The sequence below is a fragment of the Salvelinus fontinalis genome, chromosome 13 (genome assembly GCF_029448725.1).
Source record: "Salvelinus fontinalis isolate EN_2023a chromosome 13, ASM2944872v1, whole genome shotgun sequence".
NCBI classification, from domain to species: domain Eukaryota; kingdom Metazoa; phylum Chordata; class Actinopteri; order Salmoniformes; family Salmonidae; genus Salvelinus; species Salvelinus fontinalis.
Window position 1 is genome coordinate 54763623 of NC_074677.1, and position 22001 is coordinate 54785623.

At 41.9% G+C, this 22001-nt stretch overlaps 3 protein-coding genes and 1 pseudogene across 3 annotated transcripts; all 4 read right to left on the reverse strand.

Annotated features, from left to right (window-relative positions):
- Positions 1–424: 424 nt before the first annotated feature.
- Positions 425–4726, reverse strand: fam89b (family with sequence similarity 89 member B). The gene is made up of 2 exons (XM_055943548.1): positions 3498–4726; positions 425–1287 (listed from the first exon to the last, which is right to left on the reverse strand). Exons 1-2 carry the CDS (start codon positions 3747–3749, stop codon positions 1003–1005), a joined length of 537 nt encoding a protein of 178 aa, XP_055799523.1. The 5' UTR covers positions 3750–4726; the 3' UTR covers positions 425–1002.
- A 107-nt stretch (positions 4727–4833) lies between these two features.
- LOC129869069 (protein ZNRD2-like) lies at positions 4834–7653 on the reverse strand. Its single transcript, XM_055943547.1, has 4 exons — positions 7540–7653; positions 6458–6609; positions 6153–6237; positions 4834–5713 (listed from the first exon to the last, which is right to left on the reverse strand). The coding sequence occupies exons 1-4, from the start codon at positions 7616–7618 to the stop codon at positions 5268–5270; spliced, it is 762 nt and encodes a 253-aa protein (XP_055799522.1). The 5' UTR covers positions 7619–7653; the 3' UTR covers positions 4834–5267.
- A 301-nt stretch (positions 7654–7954) lies between these two features.
- LOC129867877 (putative thiamine transporter SLC35F3) lies at positions 7955–8854 on the reverse strand (annotated as a pseudogene).
- Positions 8855–17252: 8398 nt separating this feature from the next.
- On the reverse strand, positions 17253–19562 carry LOC129867878 (arrestin-C-like). Its single transcript, XM_055941349.1, has 11 exons — positions 19555–19562; positions 19358–19500; positions 19213–19257; positions 18854–19107; positions 18679–18752; positions 18376–18514; positions 18166–18250; positions 18013–18085; positions 17765–17902; positions 17590–17673; positions 17253–17479 (listed from the first exon to the last, which is right to left on the reverse strand). Exons 1-11 carry the CDS (start codon positions 19560–19562, stop codon positions 17389–17391), a joined length of 1134 nt encoding a protein of 377 aa, XP_055797324.1. The 3' UTR covers positions 17253–17388.
- Positions 19563–22001: the final 2439 nt, after the last annotated feature.

A 22001-nucleotide genomic window follows, 5' to 3' on the forward strand; every position in this document is an offset into this window, starting at 1 on the left:
AAGCATGCAACAGCACAGCCACTGAACATAAGTTAACCAACTGTATCCACATATAATACTAGGAAACGTTTTTGCCTTCTGTGAGACGTAGTAGTTTGGCATAGTTAGAAACAAGTTGCATACTTTGCCATGAGCCTGAAAAACATGAACTATAGCACAGTTTCTGAAGCTGAAGGTCTTTCTGGCTTAATTTTGGGAAGCACAATATTTCAGGTTTGCAATAGCAGAATGGACCAAAAGCTGACATTTCTCAGGCACAACAAATGTTGCCATCTAGTGGTTAGAGTAAGTCAACAACCCTTTCCAAACCAATACATTACAGTTGAGCTTGACCCATTACCCCGGCCAATGAAGTAGAGTTATGAGATAGTAATGAGACATATGTTAGCATTGCATTTTTATTTTGGGGCGAATATTTAAAAAAAAAAAGTTCATTATATAAACTGCACATACACAACAAACAAAAAACGAGTAATACAGGCTTGTGTGTATGTGGCTACGTGTCTAAGATTACATTCAATCTTAAAATTGTAGGAGCAAATTACAAGGCATTTACAATCCTAAACCTTTGACATCAGACACTGCCACTTATACAATCTTCAAATGTATCAATAAGTGTGATTGGATACCAATAAAATATGTTCAATTAATTGTAGGCATTGTGTACTTACATCCAATCGTAGGTAACAAATGACACCAAATTCAAATGCCTCCAATTCATCAGGTATCTGAAATACTGTATGGCTTTTCTTTTAAAGATGGGCACAATCAGTCCAAATATATTAGAAAGGTCTTTTGAATATAAATTGTATAATTACAAGGTTGTCGTAGAAAATGTCAGCTCCTTGTGTGATGAAGACAGTTCAGATCAGAATGGTGCCAGTTTGAATATGTCCTGCTGCCAATAACCTAGGTGGTTACCAGTATAATAAATAATATAAAGGCTATACAGAACAGGGAACAGATAATATCATGTAAATATTGAGAAAAAGATTTGTACGTTTATAAGGGAATGTGGAAAGACTCTTTGATCCATTGGTCACGAGAGTTTTGAGTTGGCTGGAGAGACAGTGAAGTGCCAGGTGGATCCCTAGGTACATTGTCAACATCGTTGTCCTCCTCTTCGTCATCCTCCTCTTCCTCAGAGTAACCATTTTCTGTAGTGAAGGTGCTCTCTGAAAGCAGAGAGGACGAGATGTCCTGGAAGGCTCCTTTGTACTCCTGGATAGACTCATAGAGAGACCACAGCTGACAGAGCAGAGACATGTCCAACTGCCTCAGGCCCACCTAGGACAGACAACAGGAACAGATACTTGTGACAATCATCTCATACATGAACTATAGCCACTTTGTAAATTGTGTAGAAGCAGCTATGATTCCATTTGGAAATGGAATATTGCATAATACTTCTAGTAGTTTTCTAGAATAATTGTGTTTGAAATGCGATGTATTTGCTTACAATATCAAAAGAAAAAGCATCAGTGACAAATGGAACAGTCACTGTATATGACAAACAGGGCTGTAGCCAGGGTCTGAGTTTTAGTGAGGTCCGAAAGTGGGGGTATGACATTTTAAGATAGTTAAATCGCATTCATTAATTTCTATAAAATGTTAAAACTCAAATGCTATTTGGACAACAGCAAAAACTACCCCAGCCATTATCACATTGGTAGCTGTAGCTTCATTAAAGGGATACCTCAGGATGTTGGCCATGAAGCACTTTATCTACTTCCTCAGAGTCAGATGAACACTTGGATACTATTTTATGTCTCTGCGTGAAGGAAGTTGTTAACTAGCCTTAGCGCAATTACTGGAAGTCTATGGTATCTACTAGCATGCTAGCAGTTTCCATAGACTTCGTCATTGTGCTAAGGCTAGTTAACAACTTCCTTCACATAGAGACATAAAATAGTATCCAAGAGTTCATCTGACTCTGAGGAAATAGATAAAGGGCTTCATCGCCTTTAACCTCAGCCGATCTACAAACACATAGCCTATTAGCTATACAATTAACCACTACACATTAACTCACATTTACTCAGCACTAGTATTAAAAACTATAATTTATTACATACAGCGGGACCTATGTTAGTAGAAAAAGTATTTTATTAACAAAAGCTAAACAAATATGTTTGCTTTACATTACTTTTTTGTGTGTGCAGTTTTACAGATAATTTAGTACAATTCTACACATTTTTCCATGTTAATATGATCTCTGAGTCAGTGACGAACAAATTCAATGGGTGCCCCCTGGAGGTCAAGGTCAGGTTGCATAAAACATCTATAGGGTTTATTAAGGAATAACTTTACCTTACCGAAGGGAATTGTTTAAGGGCGTTGAATAGAGACCCTAAAATATTACCTTAAGTCAAATCAAATTTTATTGGTCACATACACATTTTTAGCAGATGTTATTCCGGGTGTAGTGAAATGCTTGTGTTCCTAGCTCCAACAATGCACTAATATCTAACAATTCACAACAACGCACACAAATCTAAAAGTAAAAGAATGGAATAAGAAATATATAAATATTAGATTTAGTCATTGCCACTCCGATATTGCTCAAACACAGTAGAATAGAATACAGTATATACAAAAGCTAAATGAGATGAGTAAAGCCGTATGTAAACATTATTAAAGTGGCCGGTGACTCCAAGTCTATGTATATAGGACAGCAGCCTCTAAGGTGCTGGGTTGTGTACCTGGGTGGAAGCCGGCTGGTGATGGCATACTTAAGGGGTTTTACAGTAGTTTGAAGGCATGTATGGCAGAAAGAGTATCTGGTTACCATGGAGACAGCCTGGTACACTGATTAAATGCCTCCTGGAAGAGATGGCTTTTTATTTTGTGAGATAGCAAAATAGAACTTCTACAATCAAGGCAGGATAATAAACCACATTTCTTGTAGCTACTTTTTTATATTACTTTTCTATTTCAAGTTAGTTTACAGACTAGCTAGCTAGCTTTGTAACCATGGATTGTGCACCTTCCATTGTTAAGCTAGCTAAGTAACGTTAGCTAGCTGGTTGATGTTTTCCTTTTGTAACCGGAACAGATGAAAGACCCATTCACCTCCACAAATGCTGTTTACATTGATATTCATATTGAATGAAGCAGTTAATGGGCCTCATGGCCACCCTTACCATTTCACTTAATTTAAGGGGGAAATTCACATAAAATGTTTTGTGCAACTGATTTTAAGTTAAGGAAACTTTAAATCAGTTGCACTGGTGGGTAATTCGGTCATGATTATTAACGTTACAACTTTACACTAACTAGACCAATTTACAAATCTATGTAAATGACTGACATGGGCTAATTGAGTGACATATAACAAGAGGAAAACTGCTGATACGTAACCAATTTAATCTTGTGTATTCTACTATGCTACAATAAATTGATACCCCGACTGAGGTCCGGTTAAAAAAATAACGGTGTCCTCATATATAGCTAAGACCCTGAAGACAAATTACTATCAGAAATAGCTTTCCTCATACCATTTCTTTGCGCAGCACAGCGAGCGCTGCATCCAGACTTTGAGGCTTGCTGAGGCCAAGAGAGTTGCTCACTCTAGACTTGCTGATATCGGCCTGAATGCGTGTCCGTTTACTGTATACTTTTTCGATGTCTCTCCATGAGCCACCACTGGAGTTCAGGATGCCGCTGAGGCCTTTTGGCAAAGGGGGTAGTCCTTCGATTGAAGAGACGCTCCCTGGACATTCAGGAGGACTGGACTGGAACCCATTCATTTTTTTCTACCTCTTTATCAAATGTATTTTTGAAAAAGAAAACACCTTGCCGCGCGTTTAATCATATAGCATAATATAACTGCCAGAAATATTAAATCATAAAGAAAATTTTGAATTCAATAATGGAAGAACACTATCACGTATGTGATTTCAAATTAGTCTTCGTTGATTGCCTCAGATCAGCGTTTTACTTCTACCGATAATGAGCGTTTAGTTACAACAGAATATGTCGCATATGTAAAGAGGGAATAGGTATACCGCAACATCGTTTCAATAAAAAAAAAACTCGGTTCACCTTCACGCCTAATATTGTAATTCCAACGAGTCCTCAATAGTACAATAGCGGCGCCGTGCACACAGCGTCCATCGTTGTGTGGATGAAAAATGACTTTGACCATGAAAACATTAATATCGTATGTTTTAAAAAAAAGCTGTTAGCAAGATTAATTTATTCCTCGTTTCCTTGTTTTTTTACTCCACAACGCTTTCCTTTGTCTCAACTGACAACCTCGCCCCTCGATATATCCCCGCCCCATCCCACTTCATCGCAGCGAGGCGCTTCACCGCTGTCAAAATCACTCACTATATTTGGGGATAGAGGAAACAGTAGTAGGATGTCCTTAGGAACAATAACGCTGAGGAACTAAACTATCCTATGTTGATGCCAGTGTTTGATTTAATCCTAGCAATACCAAATTCTGCACCTTTACCCATTTCTAAATGCCTTTATACATTAAGACAAAAACCACTATGAAAACTCCCAAAATATTGCTATTCATAAATACTGAATATAGCTCCTTTACCTCAAATTCTACTCTATTCCATTTTTTCCAATTATACAAACTGAAATTCACCCAATAGCCTACTACATAAGTGACCCTTAAAAGTTATAACTATGACACTAAAAACTACTGTCCTTATCAAAAACATCCCAGCTGCTTCAACACGTCAGGAAACTCTCACTACAGTACAGAATATTAAGTATTTCATCTAGTATAGATTGCTACTGTATCTACAATGCTATACAATTACATTACATGGGAAATTGTTTTAAAATGAATAATAACCACAGAGAAAGTATGAATAACGTGGATAAATTCTGATTTTATAAACAATTGACATACATTAATACCAACCAGTCAAACACCATTCAACTATATTTAGCTCAAGATGTTCGACCACTCAGCGGTGCCCATTGTCATCATGCAAGTTTGTGTCAACTTTACCCTGCATCCACAGAGAAGACTGCAAATAAAAAGTAACAGCAAAGTATAAACAAAATATAACTACAGGTCAGGCCCTCAAAATGCAAAGTATGCATACGCAGACAGTTGTCCAAGTTTATTATAATAACCTTAACCGGCAGAGGCAAAGCAGCTTCAACTTGTCACAAAAACCATTGCAAGGGAAACAAGCTGCTATAACTTCCGGTGTTGCTTATGTGAGTGAGTGAGAGTGTGTTGCCTTATTGCTTTTTTTTTCATCTTTTTTTTTTTTTGAATTGCCATCAGTTCAGTCTCATGATTGGTGAAGCTCTTTCAGGCTGCGCAGTGAATCTGCACAGCTGCGGATCAAGCTGCACAGCTGGATACTGGCCTCTACTGAGGCTGAGTGCTGGAGCTCCTGTGTGGCCCACCGCAGCTTGTGCAGCACTACTTCCTCAGCACTGGATAGGGCTGGGTGAGGTGCAGGGGCTACTAGTGGGGCTGGCACCTGGACTGGCTGGATGGAGGGGGTGGACGGAGGGAGGAAGCTGGGGGTCACGGTGGATGCAGGGGAGGGGTTGGCTGGTGGAGGTAGGGGTCCTCTCAGTCCTGACGCAGCCCCCTCACAGTGCTCTGGTCTGGGCTGCCCAGTGATGGAGAGGGGGGTGTCGCTGGAGGGTGCTTCATTGGCCTGAGTGACAGGCTGAGAGGCCAGCTGTCTCTCTCGGACCTGTGACAGGGCAGCTTGGGCATTCAGAGCTGAGTGTGAGAGGAGAGTAAGACAAAAGAGGGAAGAGAAGGATATGAAAGGAGAAGAAAGTTTAGTTGCAAACCAAGTCATAAGTTATGACTCATAATCAGGGCCCAGCGTTAGGTAAGGAAATTCCTTTCCTAGCCTTACTACCCATTCACATCGCTCCGGCCAAACGCCATGCCCAATGGCGTTACTTCTCCACGATTTGCTTTCCCCACGGACGTCTTGTAGAATGCTAACACATTGACTGTTCTGATTGGACCCAGAAACCGATGGTTTGGGCCAGAGCAACGCCTCTCATTTTGACATCAGCACAAACTACTTCTAGGATGACAATGTATGGAGCGATCAACAGAGCAGTGGAATTCAATTCAGGATGAGTCGTCAAGCAACTCTTTCGCCTTCTCATAACAGAAATTATCCTAACCCTGCACAGACTCTTACCTGGGTTGTCCTTGTCTACGTCAGAGTCCAGCTCCTGACATGCAACACAGTAGTTCTTCTTCTGCTTGTCCTGAAGGAGAATCGTCTGGAGGCACAAAACACAAATTCTTCAACACAAGACCTAATGTCATACCCCTTATTAGTAAAGCTACTTAGATGCTGACTAAAACCTCCAGAGACAAGATCAATCAATCTCTTTAACATAACATAATAAATATATTTAGCTATAGATCTCACTATATCTAATGTTGGCTAACAAGTAGCAAATATATTAACTGGGTTGGTCTGGATTATCCCCCACTCACCCCACATTGCTCACAGCATTCTCCTAACATCTTGTAGCCCTTGAGGAGGTAGGCGCCCATGAGCTTGCTTATCTTGTCCTGTCGTTCCCGCTGAGCATGAATAACCTTCATCTCAGATTCTGAAGGGGGTGTCCACTCAAAGTCATCATCATCTGACAGGGCAACCATGGTGGATGAGAGGAGTAAACCGACATTAAAGCAACCAGAACTCAGTCATTTGGACACAGCTGGCTGGCTAGCTGTTTTTAGAAACGTGTGTGTATTTGCATACACTAGAATTGCTTTCAATTATATTGACATTCGTTTTTTTTATTTAACTAGGCAAGTCAGTTAAGAACAAGTTATTATTTACAATGACGGCCTACACCGACCAAACCCGGACGACGCTGAGCCAATTGTGCGCCGCCCTATAGAACTCCCAATCACCGCCAGTTGTGATACAGCCTAAAATCGTAGTGACGCCTCTAGAGCAGCGGTAAGCAGAGAGGAATTGGGTCTACAACAGACCCACGTTTGGAACGTCTGCTTAATAATACCACCCTTTTGATAATGTCTCAAATTCCCTCCACCGACACAGTAGCTAAGTTGAAACGGAATTGTATTTAACTTCTGGCTTCATGCGGACTGTTTTTGTGCAATACACCCGCGTTACTAAAAGCACCTAACGTTACAGTAGTACCGGCTGGCTTGCTCATCACGCAGCTAGCTAAATTAGTTAGCTTATCAAACTGACAGTAGATAGTCGATTTCAGTTAACCCAGATAATGTTAGCGGCTGATAACTTTAGATAAGTGAGTTAACTAGATGGTTAGCAAGCAAGTATCACGCGACGTCAGTTTGTGCTAACTGAACTGGAGACACCGGTAGACCAAAACACCTAGCTGGCAAGTTAATTAGCCAACTAGCTAACGTTAGCTGGCTAAGCTAACCATGCTAGCTGTCAAAGTGGGCTTTCAGGCTAAACTTTCATTCCCAAAAACGTCGGAGTCTGGCATTCTGAAAGACAATTAGCAAAATAAACTTGTGAGAACGCCAACCAAAGTAAAACATGAGTATTTAAGAAAATAAGTTGTCTTATTTACCTGCATTCAGTGCCATAATTCCACTGCTATGCCTGGTTGCTGCACGCCGTTTCTTCCCCCAAAAAAACGTTGTACACATGCGTGCACTGACTTAACTTAAGGTGTAACGGTTGAGCTCCGCTACCGCCACCTTTCGTGCTGGAAGAATACAGCCAGCTCAGAAACTGAAGCTACCGCCATAGAGATAAGAAAAATCAAATAAGTAAAATAGAACATGCATTTCATTTTCTGCATAGAGAAATACCGATTTTTTTTATTTGACGGTATCTAGAAACACATAATCCACTCTCCACAATGTTGTAACATATGGCCATCTGGCACTTCAGCTCTTAAAGACACAAGACAATGCATTGAATGTTTGTTGTTCATTTCGAGAGACTTTTGACACCAAGCTTTGCCCTGTACAACCAAAGCATCAAGTTAGGGCAGAAATGCCTGCTAGTTTGCGCTTGGGCTTTGCATTTGCTCCTCCATCATCTTCAACCACGCTGTCCTCTTGTCATCCTCCTTGCTACAAACCCTCTATCCAGTGGACAACACTGTCATCCCAGTTTCCTGGGAGCAGCAGTAAGAGGTAGCCCATCACGATGATAGCTGCTGCAGCCACTCTGACCCGGCTGAGCTGTGGGGCTGCAGCGACATAGAAATCCAACGCTGCAGAGATACAGTAGAGATCAGGCATAGTGGAATGCTGTTTGAGATGCCAACAATGACCTCAGGAAAACATGTATGAAGATCTCTCATGACACCATTGTTTCTCTTGATTTATTATTGGGGTTTTATTTAAACAGATACATCTAATTATTCTGTACCTGTATTAGCTGGGATACTTGGTAACATTCCAAGAGAAATAAGGGTGGGGTAGGCAAGCACACTTCATAGATTCACCAGCACATTAAAAGCTGATGATGAGAGGGGAGGAATACGATTGAAACATTTGCTAATTTAATATCTGGACAGAAATGAGCGGTGGAGTGTTACAGAGGAGCAGGGAGGCCTTCACACGCAATGTGTCCCCGAGGATGTAGTGGGTTAGAGGCCAGTACTCCACATGTGTGAGGTAGAGCAGCACATACACAGCTGCATATCCCCACATAGGACAGCAAAACACTTGCCGCACCCGGCTGCATCTCTCCCACTCACTTTCTAAACGACACCTGAAAACAACGAACACATGAATATGTCTTCCCACCACAACAGTTAAGATTTTCCTGTTCTGAACAGGAAGAAGTCGTGTCCATAGATGAGTCAGGCGATGACCTTGTAGAGAGAGGGCTGTGGTTGAAGCTGAGCCTACTCCCAGAACCACTCCTGTGATTAGTTAGGAGAACTTACGCAGCTGGTTAGGAGATTTAGCGTAGCAGGTTAGAATAATAAGGTTAACGTTAGGGAAAGGGTTAGGGTTAGGGAAAAAAATCTATATCACCAAAGCTGTATCCCATCTAGATATGACCACACCACTAAGGAGGTGTTCAGAACATAGAGATAGTTAGAGGACTCAAAGTGGCCAAAAATGGAGATGGTCTCAATGGCGTTGCTGCGCGCTCACAGACGCCACAATGGGACAGATACAGTACAATAGTCCTCGATCATTTTCTATTGTTCAGAACCCTCAAATATTGGCACTTTCATTTTCGGACTGTTTTAACACACTGCAAAGGGGTTGGCTTGAAGTTACTGTATTTCATTTTGCAGTACACCTACTGTAATCTAAATACAGTATCAAAACAAGTACTGTGTAATGACGCACATTACAATACATTGACCCTGTTGTACTGTAAAAAAGTAAATGCTACTGTTATCGTAATGAATGAATGGATTAAGTAATTTAATTGAAGGGATTGGGGTTTTCACAGTATTTTACTGTAATTACACTGAACAAAAATATAAACGCAACATGCAACAATTTCTAAGATTTTCCTGAGTTACAGTTCATATAAGGAAATCAGTAAATTGAAACAAATGATTTAGGCCCTAATCTATGGATTTCATATAACTTTTAATACAGATACGCATCTATTGGTCACAGATACCTTAAAAAAAGGGTAGAGGTGAGGATCAGAAAACCAGTCCGTATCTGGTGTGACCACCATTTCTCTCATGCATGGCGACACATCTCCTTCGCATAGAATTGATCAGGCTGTTGATTGTGGCCTGTGGAAAGTTGTCCCACTCCTCTTCAATTTTATTTTATTTTTTATTTTAACGTTATTTTACCAGGTAAGTTGACTGAGAACACATTCTCATTTGCAGCAACGACCTGGGGAATAGTTACAGGGGAGAGGAGGGGGATGAATGAGCCAATTGTAAACTGGGGATTATTAGGTGACCATGATGGTTTGAGGGCCAGATTGGGAATTTAGCCAGGACACCGGGGTTAACACCCCTACTCTTACGATAAGTGCCATGGGATCTTTAATGACCTCAGAGAGTCAGGACACCCGTTTAACGTCCCATCCGAAAGACGGCACCCTACACAGGGCAGTGTCCCCAATCACTGCCCTGGGGCATTGGGATATTTTTTTTTAGACCAGAGGAAAGAGTGCCTCCTACTGGCCCTCCAACACCACTTCCAGCAGCATCTGGTCTCCCATCCAGGGACTGACCAGGACCAACCCTGCTTAGCTTCAGAAGCAAGCCTGCAGTGGTATGCAGGGTGGTATGCTGCTGGCATCCGAAGCACAATGGCTTTGCAAAGTATCTGGATATTGTCGGGAACTGGAACACGCTGTCGTACGCGTCGATCCAGAGCATCCCAAACATGCTCAATGGCCGGCCCACATGTCAGATGAGTATGGAAGAACTGGGATATTTTTAGCTTCCAGGTATTGTGTACAGATCCTTGCAGCATGGGGCTGTGCATTATCATGCTGAAACATGAGGTGATGGCGGGGGATGAATGGCACAGAAATGGGCCTCAGGATCTTGTCACGGTATCTTTGTGTTTTCAAATGGCCATCGATAAAATGCAATTATGTTCGTTGTCCGTAGCTTATGCATGCCTATACGATAACTCCACCTCCACCATGTGGCATTCTGTTCACAATGTTGACTTGACATCAGCAAACTGCTGGCCAACACGTCTGCCATCTGCCAAGTACAGTTGAAACCGGGATTCATCCGTGAAGAGCGCACTACTCCAGTGTGCCAGTGGCTATCAAAGGTGAGCATTTGCCCTTGAAGTTGGTTACGACGTCGAATTGTAGTCAGGTCAGGCCCTGGTGAGGACAACGAGCATGCAGATGAGCTTCCTTGAGACTGTTTCTGACAGTTTATACAGAAATTCTTTGGTTGTGCAAAACCACAGTTTCATTAGCTGTCCAGGTAGCTGGTCTCAGATGATCCCGCAGGTGAAGAAGCTGTATGTGGAGGTCCTGGGTTGGCCTGGTTCCGTGTACTGCCAAATTTTCTAAAACGATGTTGGAGGCGGCTTATGGTAGAGAAATTAACATTCAATTATCTGATAACAAGTCTGGTGGTCATTCCTGCAGTCAGCATGCCAATTGCACACATCTGTGGCATTGTGTTGTGTGACAAAACTGCACATTTTAGAGTGGCCTTTTATTGTCCGAAGCACAAGTTGTACTTGTGTAATGATATGCCACACCTGTCAGATGGATGGATAATCTTGGCAAAGGAGAAATGCTCACTAGGGGGGATGTGAACAAAATTGTGCACAACATTTGAGAGTAATAAGCTTTTTGTGGGATCAACACTTTACATGTTGCGTTTATATTTTTGTTCAGTATACATGGGATTTGTGAAAACAGATTGGCTGCCCGGTGATGTGCTTACACATGACAGAATATCAATGAATATCAATATCAACCACATACCAGTTAAATTGGTACAGCACTCTCACTAATGGGTGGAACTAGCTCCAAAAATACAGTACGGTACTGTATTCTGTGGGATGGACATACAGTACCATTCAACAAACAGCAATTCTTTCCCTGGCCACAACATTTTCCCACAATGCACCATAATTTACAGTATGCTGCAGTAAAATGTTTTACAAAATTACCGTATAAATTACAGTTTTCCATTACTGTGCAGCTTTTGAGGTATTTGTGGTGGGTGGGTGTGGCCTGATCAATAAGGGTGTGATCATTATCCATTGCAATCTCCTGCAGCACACCATACACAATCGCCCTTTGGGCCACCATAATCACGTAGTTCAACTACATTTTGCTGTAGCTTGTTGGAAGTTGAACTAAATTGAAATTTACAGTAGGTAGTGTTTTCAGTAGTTCATAACTTTTTTTGCCATGTAGCAGTGTAGCTAGCAACGGGAACTGCACACTACTTCTTTTGCAAAAATAAAATAGGAAGTAGGCAAGAATTTCCTTTATTTTTTCAGCATCAGTCCTTCCCAATTCTCACTAGATACTTAGTTTTTGTGTTTAATAGGCTAAATTAAACATTATTTTAACATCTGACTCCAGAATGATTTGTTCAATGATATTTAAGATTTAGATATGATTATTTTATCACAAAGTAGTTTTTCAAAGTAACTTCAGTTAAGTAAACTATATGTTTTTAAAATGTAGCTTTAGTGTTGCTTAACTTCTTCCAGTGTGCTCTAATTGGCTGTTCTTCAACTGGTCTTTCAGTACAGTACCATTTCCATTGAAGTAAACGTTGAACACCGTTCTGTCAAACTGAATGCACCCGAGGTGTGAAGGGAAATATATACCTTTGCGAATTGAATGGAAGCTTTGATGTCCTTACACCCAGCGGAGGTTCTAGCCTGTATGGCTTCCTGGGCGAACCCAGGCAGTAGCCTGCCTAGCTCACAAACTAGAATCAGGGCGCCCACTCTGACGAGGTTAATTGACCCACAGTCCCCCATGGTGACATGATATCATTGACATGACGTGCAAATGAGCGATAGGAAACCGATCGCTCAAATGTAACCATTCCGAATAGTTTTTTTTAGTTATTTTATTATTATGCGGCCCGGGGCGCCTGCCCATGTCGCCTATACCTAAATTCGCCACTGCTTACACCCACAATTTAAAAAAAATATAATAATTACAAGGATTTCGTTACACCCGTAATAACATATGCTAAACATGTGTATGTGACCAATAAAATGTGATTTGATTTGATTTTAAGTGGTCATTGAGACCGATCCAGGAGAGTAGGAAGATGAAGGCCTGGCTACAGCAGAGAATGGCGCTGGCGTCGCCTGCTGAGATGCCGAGGAGGGCCAGCAGGTACAGATAGCCTGATAAGACTCCACAGCACCCTTCAGGATCACTCTCACTATCATTTTCTCCTCCACCAGGAAGCTCCTGCACTGCCTGAGACACAGGGAGACAGGGAGACACCTGGGAACCTGGTCAGCTCATAGGCCGCGCTTGAGTTTCAAGTTTGGGGAAGAACATTTTGACAATAAAAATGCACCTTTATAAATAAAGCATTCCATTCATCATCGCATTTGGAGACTTATGTAAGAGCCTATATTTATAAGGTGACGAGTAGATTGGATAGTCATAATTTAGCTTAATAATATAACTCAATCACCGTTCGCAAAAAAATAACGTTCAATGCATGTCTGAGCACGTATAGCCGAGTCTATAGGCTATGACGTATTACATATGTTTCTTCTTTCTTTGCACTGAAAACATTTGGTATTTTATAAACACATTTCACGCAATTCTACTTCATTTTATGTGACACAAAAACAATAGCAGCCATTAAACTCCGTAACTGTTTTAAAATCACCATTGGCCTTATGGTGAAATCCCTGAGGGGTTTATTTCCTCTCCGGCAACTCAGTTAGGAAGGAATTGGAAGCCTGTATCTTTGCATTGAGTAGAGACTGGATGTATTAATACACCATCTAAAGCCAGTTCATAACTTTCCCATGCTTAAAGGAATATTCAGTGTCTGCTTTTTTAATTTTTTTTATACCCATCTACCAATTGGTGCCCTTCTTTTTGAGGCATTGGGAAGGCTCCCTCGTCTTTGTGGTTGAATCTGTCCTCGAAAGCGTTCCACAGGGACACTGGTCCATGTTGAATCCAATGATTGCCACAGTTGTGTCAGGTTGGCTGGATGTCCTTTAGGTGGTGGACCATTCCTTATACACAAGGGAAACTATTGAGAGTGAAAAACACACCTTGCAGTTCTTGACACAAACTGGTGCGCCTGGCACCTACTACCATACCCCGTTCAAAGGCATTTAAATATTTTGCCTTGCCCATTCACCCTCTGAGTGGCACAAATACACTTCTCCTCCCCTTCATTTACACTGATTTAAGTGACATCAATAAGGGATCATAGCTTTCAGCTGGATTCACCAGGTCAGTCTATGTCATGGAATGGGCAGGTGTTCGTAATGATTTTTAGACTCAGTGAAAAATCAAGACATTTCAGTTATTTGTACACATTTACATAATGTTCTTTTCACTTTGACATTATGGAGTTTTTTTGTGTAGATCATCGACCAAAAAATCCAAGGGGGGTGAGTACTTATGATAGTATTTAAATATTTTTTATTGTAGTAAAGTATTGAAAAAAATGACATGGTTTGCTGGACATGTGCCTGGTGTATGTTAGAGAACACCATAAAACATTTATTGCTATGAAGACCCCTCATTACCCGATGCCAGTTCAGCGCCATGGACATCTCACCTAAATGCACTGCAATGAATGGCTGAAAAAGCAATCTTAGAAGTATATGTGGTGTTTTTATTTGGTTCAATTACTTATCAGCCAAAAACATACGTACATACATACATACATACATCTCACAGAAAAACTCAATTCTTTGAACATGATAAACTACCGGACTCCCTGTCGGTTGGAGTAGTTTATGAGTAGGATTTTATTGACAAACCAATAAACCCCCTGTATGTTGGATGCAGTGGAGATTTTAGCATGTCAATCTTGGTGGGGCAAAAATACTGTATATATAATTATGCATGCAAGCAAAGCCATTACACAACACAACACTAAACAATACATTCATTGCACTATATCGATGACAAATAGTGGCCACAAACTTTTATGGAGTACATAAAGCAGAGCTTTCTTATCAGCACTATGGAGTGAATCCTTACCACCGTTACACCTGGCTATCAGTGGAGGTTTGTCTGACAACAAAACAGGTAATTCAGCCTCATTTACTGCCTTTTCAAAAAACAATATAACTATTTGTTTAGCAAATGTACAGTGACATAATTCTTACAGTATTATCCCTGTACACCAAGTCAGAACCGCAGGATAAATAAAGGGGGCATATAAGCAGACAATGAAAGCTCTTACAATATTCGATGGTGACATTTCTCTAAAAAAGGCTATAGGCTACATGTGCACCATCAAGTCAGAACAGTAGGCTAAGTTATGAGGGAGGAAAGGGACCACATTTTTAGGGTGAGGCACATGGGCAACTACCAGCTTACTAAAAAACATACTGTACACTTAATATTACTTTCTTGGCTACAGTATACATATCTCCCTGGCTTATCACATAATTTATGCAGCAGCATACAATACATTTTTGGACTCACCTTGTTGTGCTGTGCTCACTTGAACAGGAAGGTGGCGCAGCGGTCCTTCTTGTGGGCTCTAGAAAGAGGCCCGAAATCCCAACTTGGAATTCCGAGTTGAATGACCGTTCAAAATGATTTTCTGTATTTCCCAGTCAGAGCTAGTTTTATCCGAGTTCCCAGTCGTCTTGAATTCACTGAAGTCTGAGATTTCCCAGTTCCAAGTTTCCAGTTGTTTTGAATTCTGCAGAATTCATGCTGGATTGACAGCATGGCCAATGTATTCAAACTTTTCTTGCCCATGGCGTTACCCCCTTTTTTCGTGATATCCAATTGGTAGTTACGATCTTGTCTTATCGCTGTAACTCCCCTACGGACTTGGCGAATGTTGAGAGCCAAGCCGCACTGCTTCTTGAAACACTGCTCACTTAACTCGGAAGCAAGCCGCACCAATGTGTCGGAGGAAACACTGTCAAACTGATGACCGAAGTCAGCTTGCAGGCACCCGGCCCACCACAAGGAGTTGCTACAGCACGATGAGACAAGGACATTGCTGCCAATCAAACCCTCCCCTAACCCGGATGACGCTTGGCCAATTGTGTGCCGCCTCATGGGTCTCCCGGGCACAGCCGGCTGTGACACAACCTGGGATCGAACCCGGGGCTGCAGTGAGCACTCATTGTTGAATTTGCGATTTCCAACTTGTTGTGTAATGTCCAATGGCCGATGAGCACCGATGCGTTTTATCTGTAATTTCTCTTCGTATGACAAGGATTGAAAAGGATTTGGCAGTAGATTACCGACTTGATGCATGATGATGACTGCTTGTCTAGCTTGCGAGCTAAGATTTTGAAAGTATGATGTTGACAGGATCAGTCCAATCAAAGCTAAGGTAGATATAACGTGATTTAACGTCATTTTATCTGTGGCCAATGACCTTGAGCCTTCTTGGATGGGCACTTCTATTGTAAGTCTATGGCAGCACTCAAGGGGATTGAATTTTCAAGCTCCACCCGTAGATTTTTCAGTGACATAGTGTTCCCATGAGTGACAGAACACTGAGGCAATCACAGCGCAACTAGAGAACAAATCCTATGCTCCATATCTTCCGCTGGCTGCCCCACCACCACCACAGAAAGCACTGAGCTAGGCTGAAACACCTGCATTTTGGAGCTGCCTTACTCAAGAAAGCAAAAAAAGAGACCATGTTTTACATTATTTGCAAACTGATATGTGACACGTATGAATGCCAAAATAACATGCACAACAGGCAAACAAAAAAAATGGTTCAAAACGGCCCCACCTGCCCTGAATGACACGTCGCCACTGGTTGGATGTGATCGTTGACCCCCCCCCCCCCCCCATGGATTTATGTGAGAAGTACAGAGTGAATGGTAAAGCGATATGATTCATATGCATGACTGGGTATCAACATACAGTACAAGCTCACAAAACCACAACTGAAGACATGTCTGTAATAGCAAAATAAATCAATGTCGTGTATTTGATGGATGGTTCTTCTTATGAGGTGCTCCTGTTTCTACGTTGGTTTGTTCGTCAGTCTCAATCTGAGCAGCTGTCAACGGCGTCGCTCCATTCGTCTTTGCAGTCCCTCTTTCTTTTCTCTACTGCTGAGGGAATTTACTCAACCTCAAGCGTGACTTCCCTTCTGGGGATTCACAAAACATATACAATCAGTATCGCCGCTTGGTGACTGTCCCAGACGACTACAGTGAAGGACAGCATGTGAACTGAGGCAGTGAACTCTGGTCCTGAAGTAACGCCATGATTACAAGGATTCGATTTAGTCACAGGATCATCTGAGTAATCAACAGTTTTTTTTTTGTGTTTTTTTTTTTTTACTTAATTGAAATACAACCGTGGGTGCCTGCCTTCCTGCTAATTCTATCCAGGGCAAAGCCTGGCCTCTATAAAGACCAGAGTTCAACAGCCCATCAATGAACAGGCACTTCACATCAAAGGTATGTCTACAGTAGAGTAGGGTCTACAAGTCTGTCGGATAGAAGCTCACCTTCACCCTTAGAGGTTTCTACTCTGGGTGGGGGGAAACATGAGAACAACCCAAACTCATAAGGCAATTCAAAAAACAACACTTTAAGCTGAATACTGTGGTGTGTGCTACTAATACATGCTTGTTTATTGTGTTCTATCATTTTATACTCACACTTCTGTTCGTGTAATAGGGTTCATTATGGTAGAAGGGGAAAGAGTAGAATGGGTACATTAGCAGCAACTCTGAATGAGTAGAGAGAGAGACAGTACACCCTCAGCACATCAGCTCTACTTGGATAGAGTTTATTAGATATGGCAAATCCTATTATTTATTCGGTCATACTGTCAGTTCACCTTGGGGTTTGGGATGCATGAGAATCAGCGGGAGCTCCACCTGTATGTCACTGGCTGTGAGACCTCCCAACAAGCTGAATGGGGGTAAAGAACATAGTAGATTAGAACGTGTTATTTTCCTCCAATTCAATGGAAAGCATGACATTGGCTTACAAGCAAAGAATAATCATATTTTATGCCTTACCCTCCTGAAGACACCATCAAGTTGACCTTGATTTTGTAGGAGACCAAGATTCCCAACACTTCCTTATCCATACCGGCTCTAATACTAATTGGGGGAAAGGAGAAGACGGTGAGAAATGGACTCAGGTTGTTCCAGTCTAGATCTGAATGTGATAATATTAATGGCTGCCACTCACATAGTGTTGGAGGCCAGGTTCGTGTCCTCGTCCTTCAGTCTGCCGTCCAGCGCCAGACCGCGCTTCTTCTTGTTTTCAGCCAGTAGGGGGGTGATGGCAAGGGATTTATCGAATCTGCTATTGGGATCTATTGTCTCTCTGTAAGAGAAGGTCGGAGATGTTAGGACCCAGAGCATCAGGGGAAGTGCCCTCCATAGAAGACGAGGAGGAGAGGGACATAGCCTGAGGGTGGGTTTCTGTCTACTCACCCAAAGTCTTGAGAAAGTACGGTTTTGGTGTATTTGTCTGCGGAGTAGAGAACCACGTCTGTAGTCTGCTCAACTGAAGGAAAGAGACCCCCGTTACCAAATGAAGTAGAGCATTTTAGTTCTAACATTCAGAGTCAGTGGTGATAGACCTACCTATGATTTTGATTTTTGTCACTGTTCTGGAGGTTTCATTTTTGACTTTGATGTTGACGTCGATCGGATCTCCATGATAGTAGATCTGATAGTAGATCAATAAGAAGGCAAAATTGTCTAATGTCTGCATCCCCTTTATATTATGTGTTCCAATAAAGTTGCTACAGTAGATGCGCTGTAGAATCCAGCGAGGCCTTCTGTGTAACTCACCTCCTTCTCCAGAGAGGCCTGTAGGTGGACAGGCTTGTCAGACATCATGAAGCTCTTGCAGATGTCAGCCTTGGGCCCAGGAGCACCAGTCGCGTCTGGGGCAAACTGGATCTTACGGACGGTCATGCGGGCAGTGTCTCTACAAAGACGGAGGGGGAAATGAGCAAAGTGAAGAAGGGAGGGAGACAGGGAGGCAGAGAAGAAAAAAGGTCAGAAAGAAACAATTGGTTTTAACATGTTGAGAATCTCTAATGTGTGTGAAATATTTCAATAAACAACACAAAGATTTGGATAGCCACTCACTTCCTATCAAGTTTCTCTTCGGGGTCTGCCTCAGTTGCAATGTACGTCTTGACTTCAAAGTCCACACCGCAAGCCTAGGTGTACACAAAAGGTCAATGTAAATATAATGAATCATGGAATTCTATCTATCTGGGGTAAAAAAAGAAAGAAAACTATTATCAAGGCAAGGGCCTACCTTTCCAGCATTTTCTGGTCCTGGCTGGAGTGTGACAGAGCAGGGAAGGTTTGTGGCAATATCGAAAGTGAAGGCATGGCCCTGCTCTCCTGCCTTCTTGAGCAGGCAAACGTGCATGGGAGTGAGGTTGGGTTTGTGGCCAGCATCAGGGTACAACTGGATGTGCTTGACCCAGATGTCTTTCCTAAAGGACAGTCCAATGACATCCAGGTCCTCGCGGCCATAATGGAAGGCACACGCCAGCTTCACAAACACTGGAGAGAACAGGATAAACATGAACCAGAGTGTTATCATTCCGCAGAATTGCTAACATGAGCAACTTCTCTGTAAAAAAAATAGTATTGTAAAAGAAAGTGTACCTTTCCTGCCTGCAAGGCCTGCAGAATCAATTTTCACCACTCCCTCTGTAACAACGATGGGTAGAGATTTGAGAGATTTGCCCCTCAACACAAATATCGAAACTGGATACGAAACATAAGTGCGAAGTCTAAAAGTAAGACTTACCGATAGGGTCCACATTCTGAACATGGTCGACATAGTCTCTCTTTCCCAGGTAAAGGGTAAGCTGAAGAAAGGAAGAAGAAGAAAATGTCAACACAGAATGTAACTGGAGCTCTTTCACGTTCGTCACAAATCGGTGATGGTCTCTATTTCCATGGGGGCAAGTATTATTAGAGAGACGAGAAAAGGTTTTCACTTACTGTGCCATTCCCAGAGGTTTTCTTGTATAACCTTAGCAAAGATCAAAGAGAAAGGAAACAGTCAAACTCAGCAGCATTCCAAGTGTTCCACTGTATAGTGGCACATTCTGAATGGATAAAACACACAAAGTTCATTCCAAGTAGTGAGAAAGACAAATGGTCAAATCAACAGTTCATCAAATGTGTGCAGGTGTGCAACTAATGACGACACAACCTGATTAAACACATCATTTATACTAAATGATGATAACTGACATGTTTTGTCCAAAATGTTTCCCAATCCTGAGTTTGTATATGTGTTTGTCGGACCATAAGTCATGGTCATATGTCGTCTTACAAGAGCAGAGCTGAGGAATTAACCCTTGGGTGTAGTTTTACCGAACCGAGTGGATTGGACTTGGGCTGTAAGCCACCCTGCATGAGTGACCATTCATCACATAGTGCTTGGGGTATTCACAGATGCTCAAGTCAAAGCTGCAGCCTTGCCTGCCTCTCTCTCCAATACTGTTGAACTGAATGGAGCTCTCCTTTCATAATCCCTCAGGGGAAACCTATTCATTGACTTTGATTAGCACCTTATGGCATCAATGTCATTAAAACCTTTGGAAGAAACACTGCTCTATGGAGTTTTTCTTATGAGAGATGAAAAGTCTGAGGTAAGCCTAATGCCTCTGACAATCAGAAAAATCATTTGCAAACGGTAACACTTCGTGTTATTAATATGCATGTGCTCAGTGTTGGATAGGAGCCAAGTTATTTCTGGTGTGAGCTTTCTCCGGTTGCAGTCAGCAGTCCTCTGAGCTCTTAAAAGTATTGCTTGCCATATTTGTTAGAGACCGTTTCCTATTCTGCTCCATTTAAAGTATACCAGCAAGTAAGTTTATATCAGATAGGCCTACATGCAATAGAAAGGTATGAAACACAGAGTGTTGCTACCCCCTAATAGAAAAGGTTTGACTCACTTAGCCATTCTACAGCAACTTCAGGTATATTTCTGTGGAAGACAAAAACAAACAAAAAAACATGTACAATGTGTGACTTTATAAAAATGCCACGACAAAAAGGTGAATGTAGATCACAATCAGGAATAACCCTATTCCAGCAATGAGATGGAAGGATGCTCCGTCAGTGTCGAGGGCCAGGGAAAGGCGGATGGCTAATCTGGTGGAATGAGATTACAGCATCACTGTGAGTTACCTTTAGCCAAATCTTGGCTGGGGATTATCTTTTCGCACTGCTGCTATCAACAAATCTCATCCAATAGACTGCACAGGAAACCTGGACAAAACCTCAAAGTACCCGGGCAGGAATTACACGGTAGCGTATTCTTACGTCACACTATTCTTGTCACGGCTCAAAGTCAATCTAAAAGGACGGTTTTCATCCTCACGTCCCTGATGGATTCCACACATTGACCAAAGTCCCCCCCCCCCCCCAAAAAAGCATTCACAAGGTCACAAGATGTCTTATTTTCCTGAAAGATTTACAGCAGATAGATGAAGATAATGACATGAGATCATTACAGTATCAATACACATAAGAGGCGTGAAAAGAAGAATAAGAAGAATCTCATTTTAGTCGAATTGAAGAATAAGTTTTAGCCAGCGGCGGTCGGTGCCGTTTACGATGAGGGAGGATTAGCATGGCCTTATTTCTATTACAGCATATTGGATGACTGTCATTCCTATTCCATTCACCCAGCTCAATGTAACATCGATAGGTTTAGGCTACTACATGATGCTCTGATTTCCCCTGTAGCCATCATGAGGTTGCTACAACCTAGTCTATGAATGAAGGTTTACAACATAGATCCTTTTGAATAATCAAGGTGTTATTCAACACCGCCTTGCACACTCTTGCCTGCATCTAGCTGATCTAGGGAGTCATCATTAGTCCAACAGTAGCAAATGTGAATTTCTATGAGACGAATTTCTGTATTTTTATCCCTGTTTCGTTCTGTTTGCTTTCTTTTAAGAAATGTTTTTCAACAGAACCAGTGGAATAAATACACCCCTGATCACACGCAAACACAGTTCACTTTCATAGCAGCCACATAAAAACAGCATGATCACTTTGCTCGTTGTATATATAATTATTTCTCGCAAACTATCTACGCACTCTCCTCCTCTCAGCTTTTCCCTTCACTTGTGGACTTCAGTACACAACACATCAGCTGTCTTTGACCAGGCAAAAAAAACTTTCCAAGCTAAACCTTCATATCATGACCGCTATAACCGCTACACACAGCCTACATCGTTGTCACGTCATAGTCAACATAGCTACTAGAACTAACGCGTTAGTAAACCCACTAGCTACAATCATGCAGTACAGTGTACAGTCAGAAAGCAGTTTAGCAGTGACTCCGGTGGGCCCCAGTGGCAATACATTAATAAAACCAAAAGCTTACCTTCACTTGGAAGAGTTCCAGTGTTGGATAGCCATAGCCA

Coding starts and splice junctions, on each gene's coding strand:
- LOC129869069 (XM_055943547.1), bottom strand. CDS start 7,618: ATGTGTACAACGTTTTTTTGGGGGAAGAAACGGCGTGCAGCAACCAGG. Junction 6,610..7,539: donor AATTATGGCACTGAATGCAG/GTAAATAAGACA, acceptor TTGCCCTGTCAG/ATGATGATGACTTTGAGTGG. Junction 5,714..6,152: donor CGTAGACAAGGACAACCCAG/GTAAGAGTCTGT, acceptor TCTCACACTCAG/CTCTGAATGCCCAAGCTGCC.
- LOC129867878 (XM_055941349.1), bottom strand. Junction 18,251..18,375: donor AGGCCTCTCTGGAGAAGGAG/GTGAGTTACACA, acceptor ATCTACTATCAG/ATCTACTATCATGGAGATCC. Junction 17,480..17,589: donor TTGATGGTGTCTTCAGGAGG/GTAAGGCATAAA, acceptor ACCCCCATTCAG/CTTGTTGGGAGGTCTCACAG.
- fam89b (XM_055943548.1), bottom strand. CDS start 3,749: ATGAATGGGTTCCAGTCCAGTCCTCCTGAATGTCCAGGGAGCGTCTCT. Junction 1,288..3,497: donor CTGTGCTGCGCAAAGAAATG/GTATGAGGAAAG, acceptor TGTCTGTCCTAG/GTGGGCCTGAGGCAGTTGGA.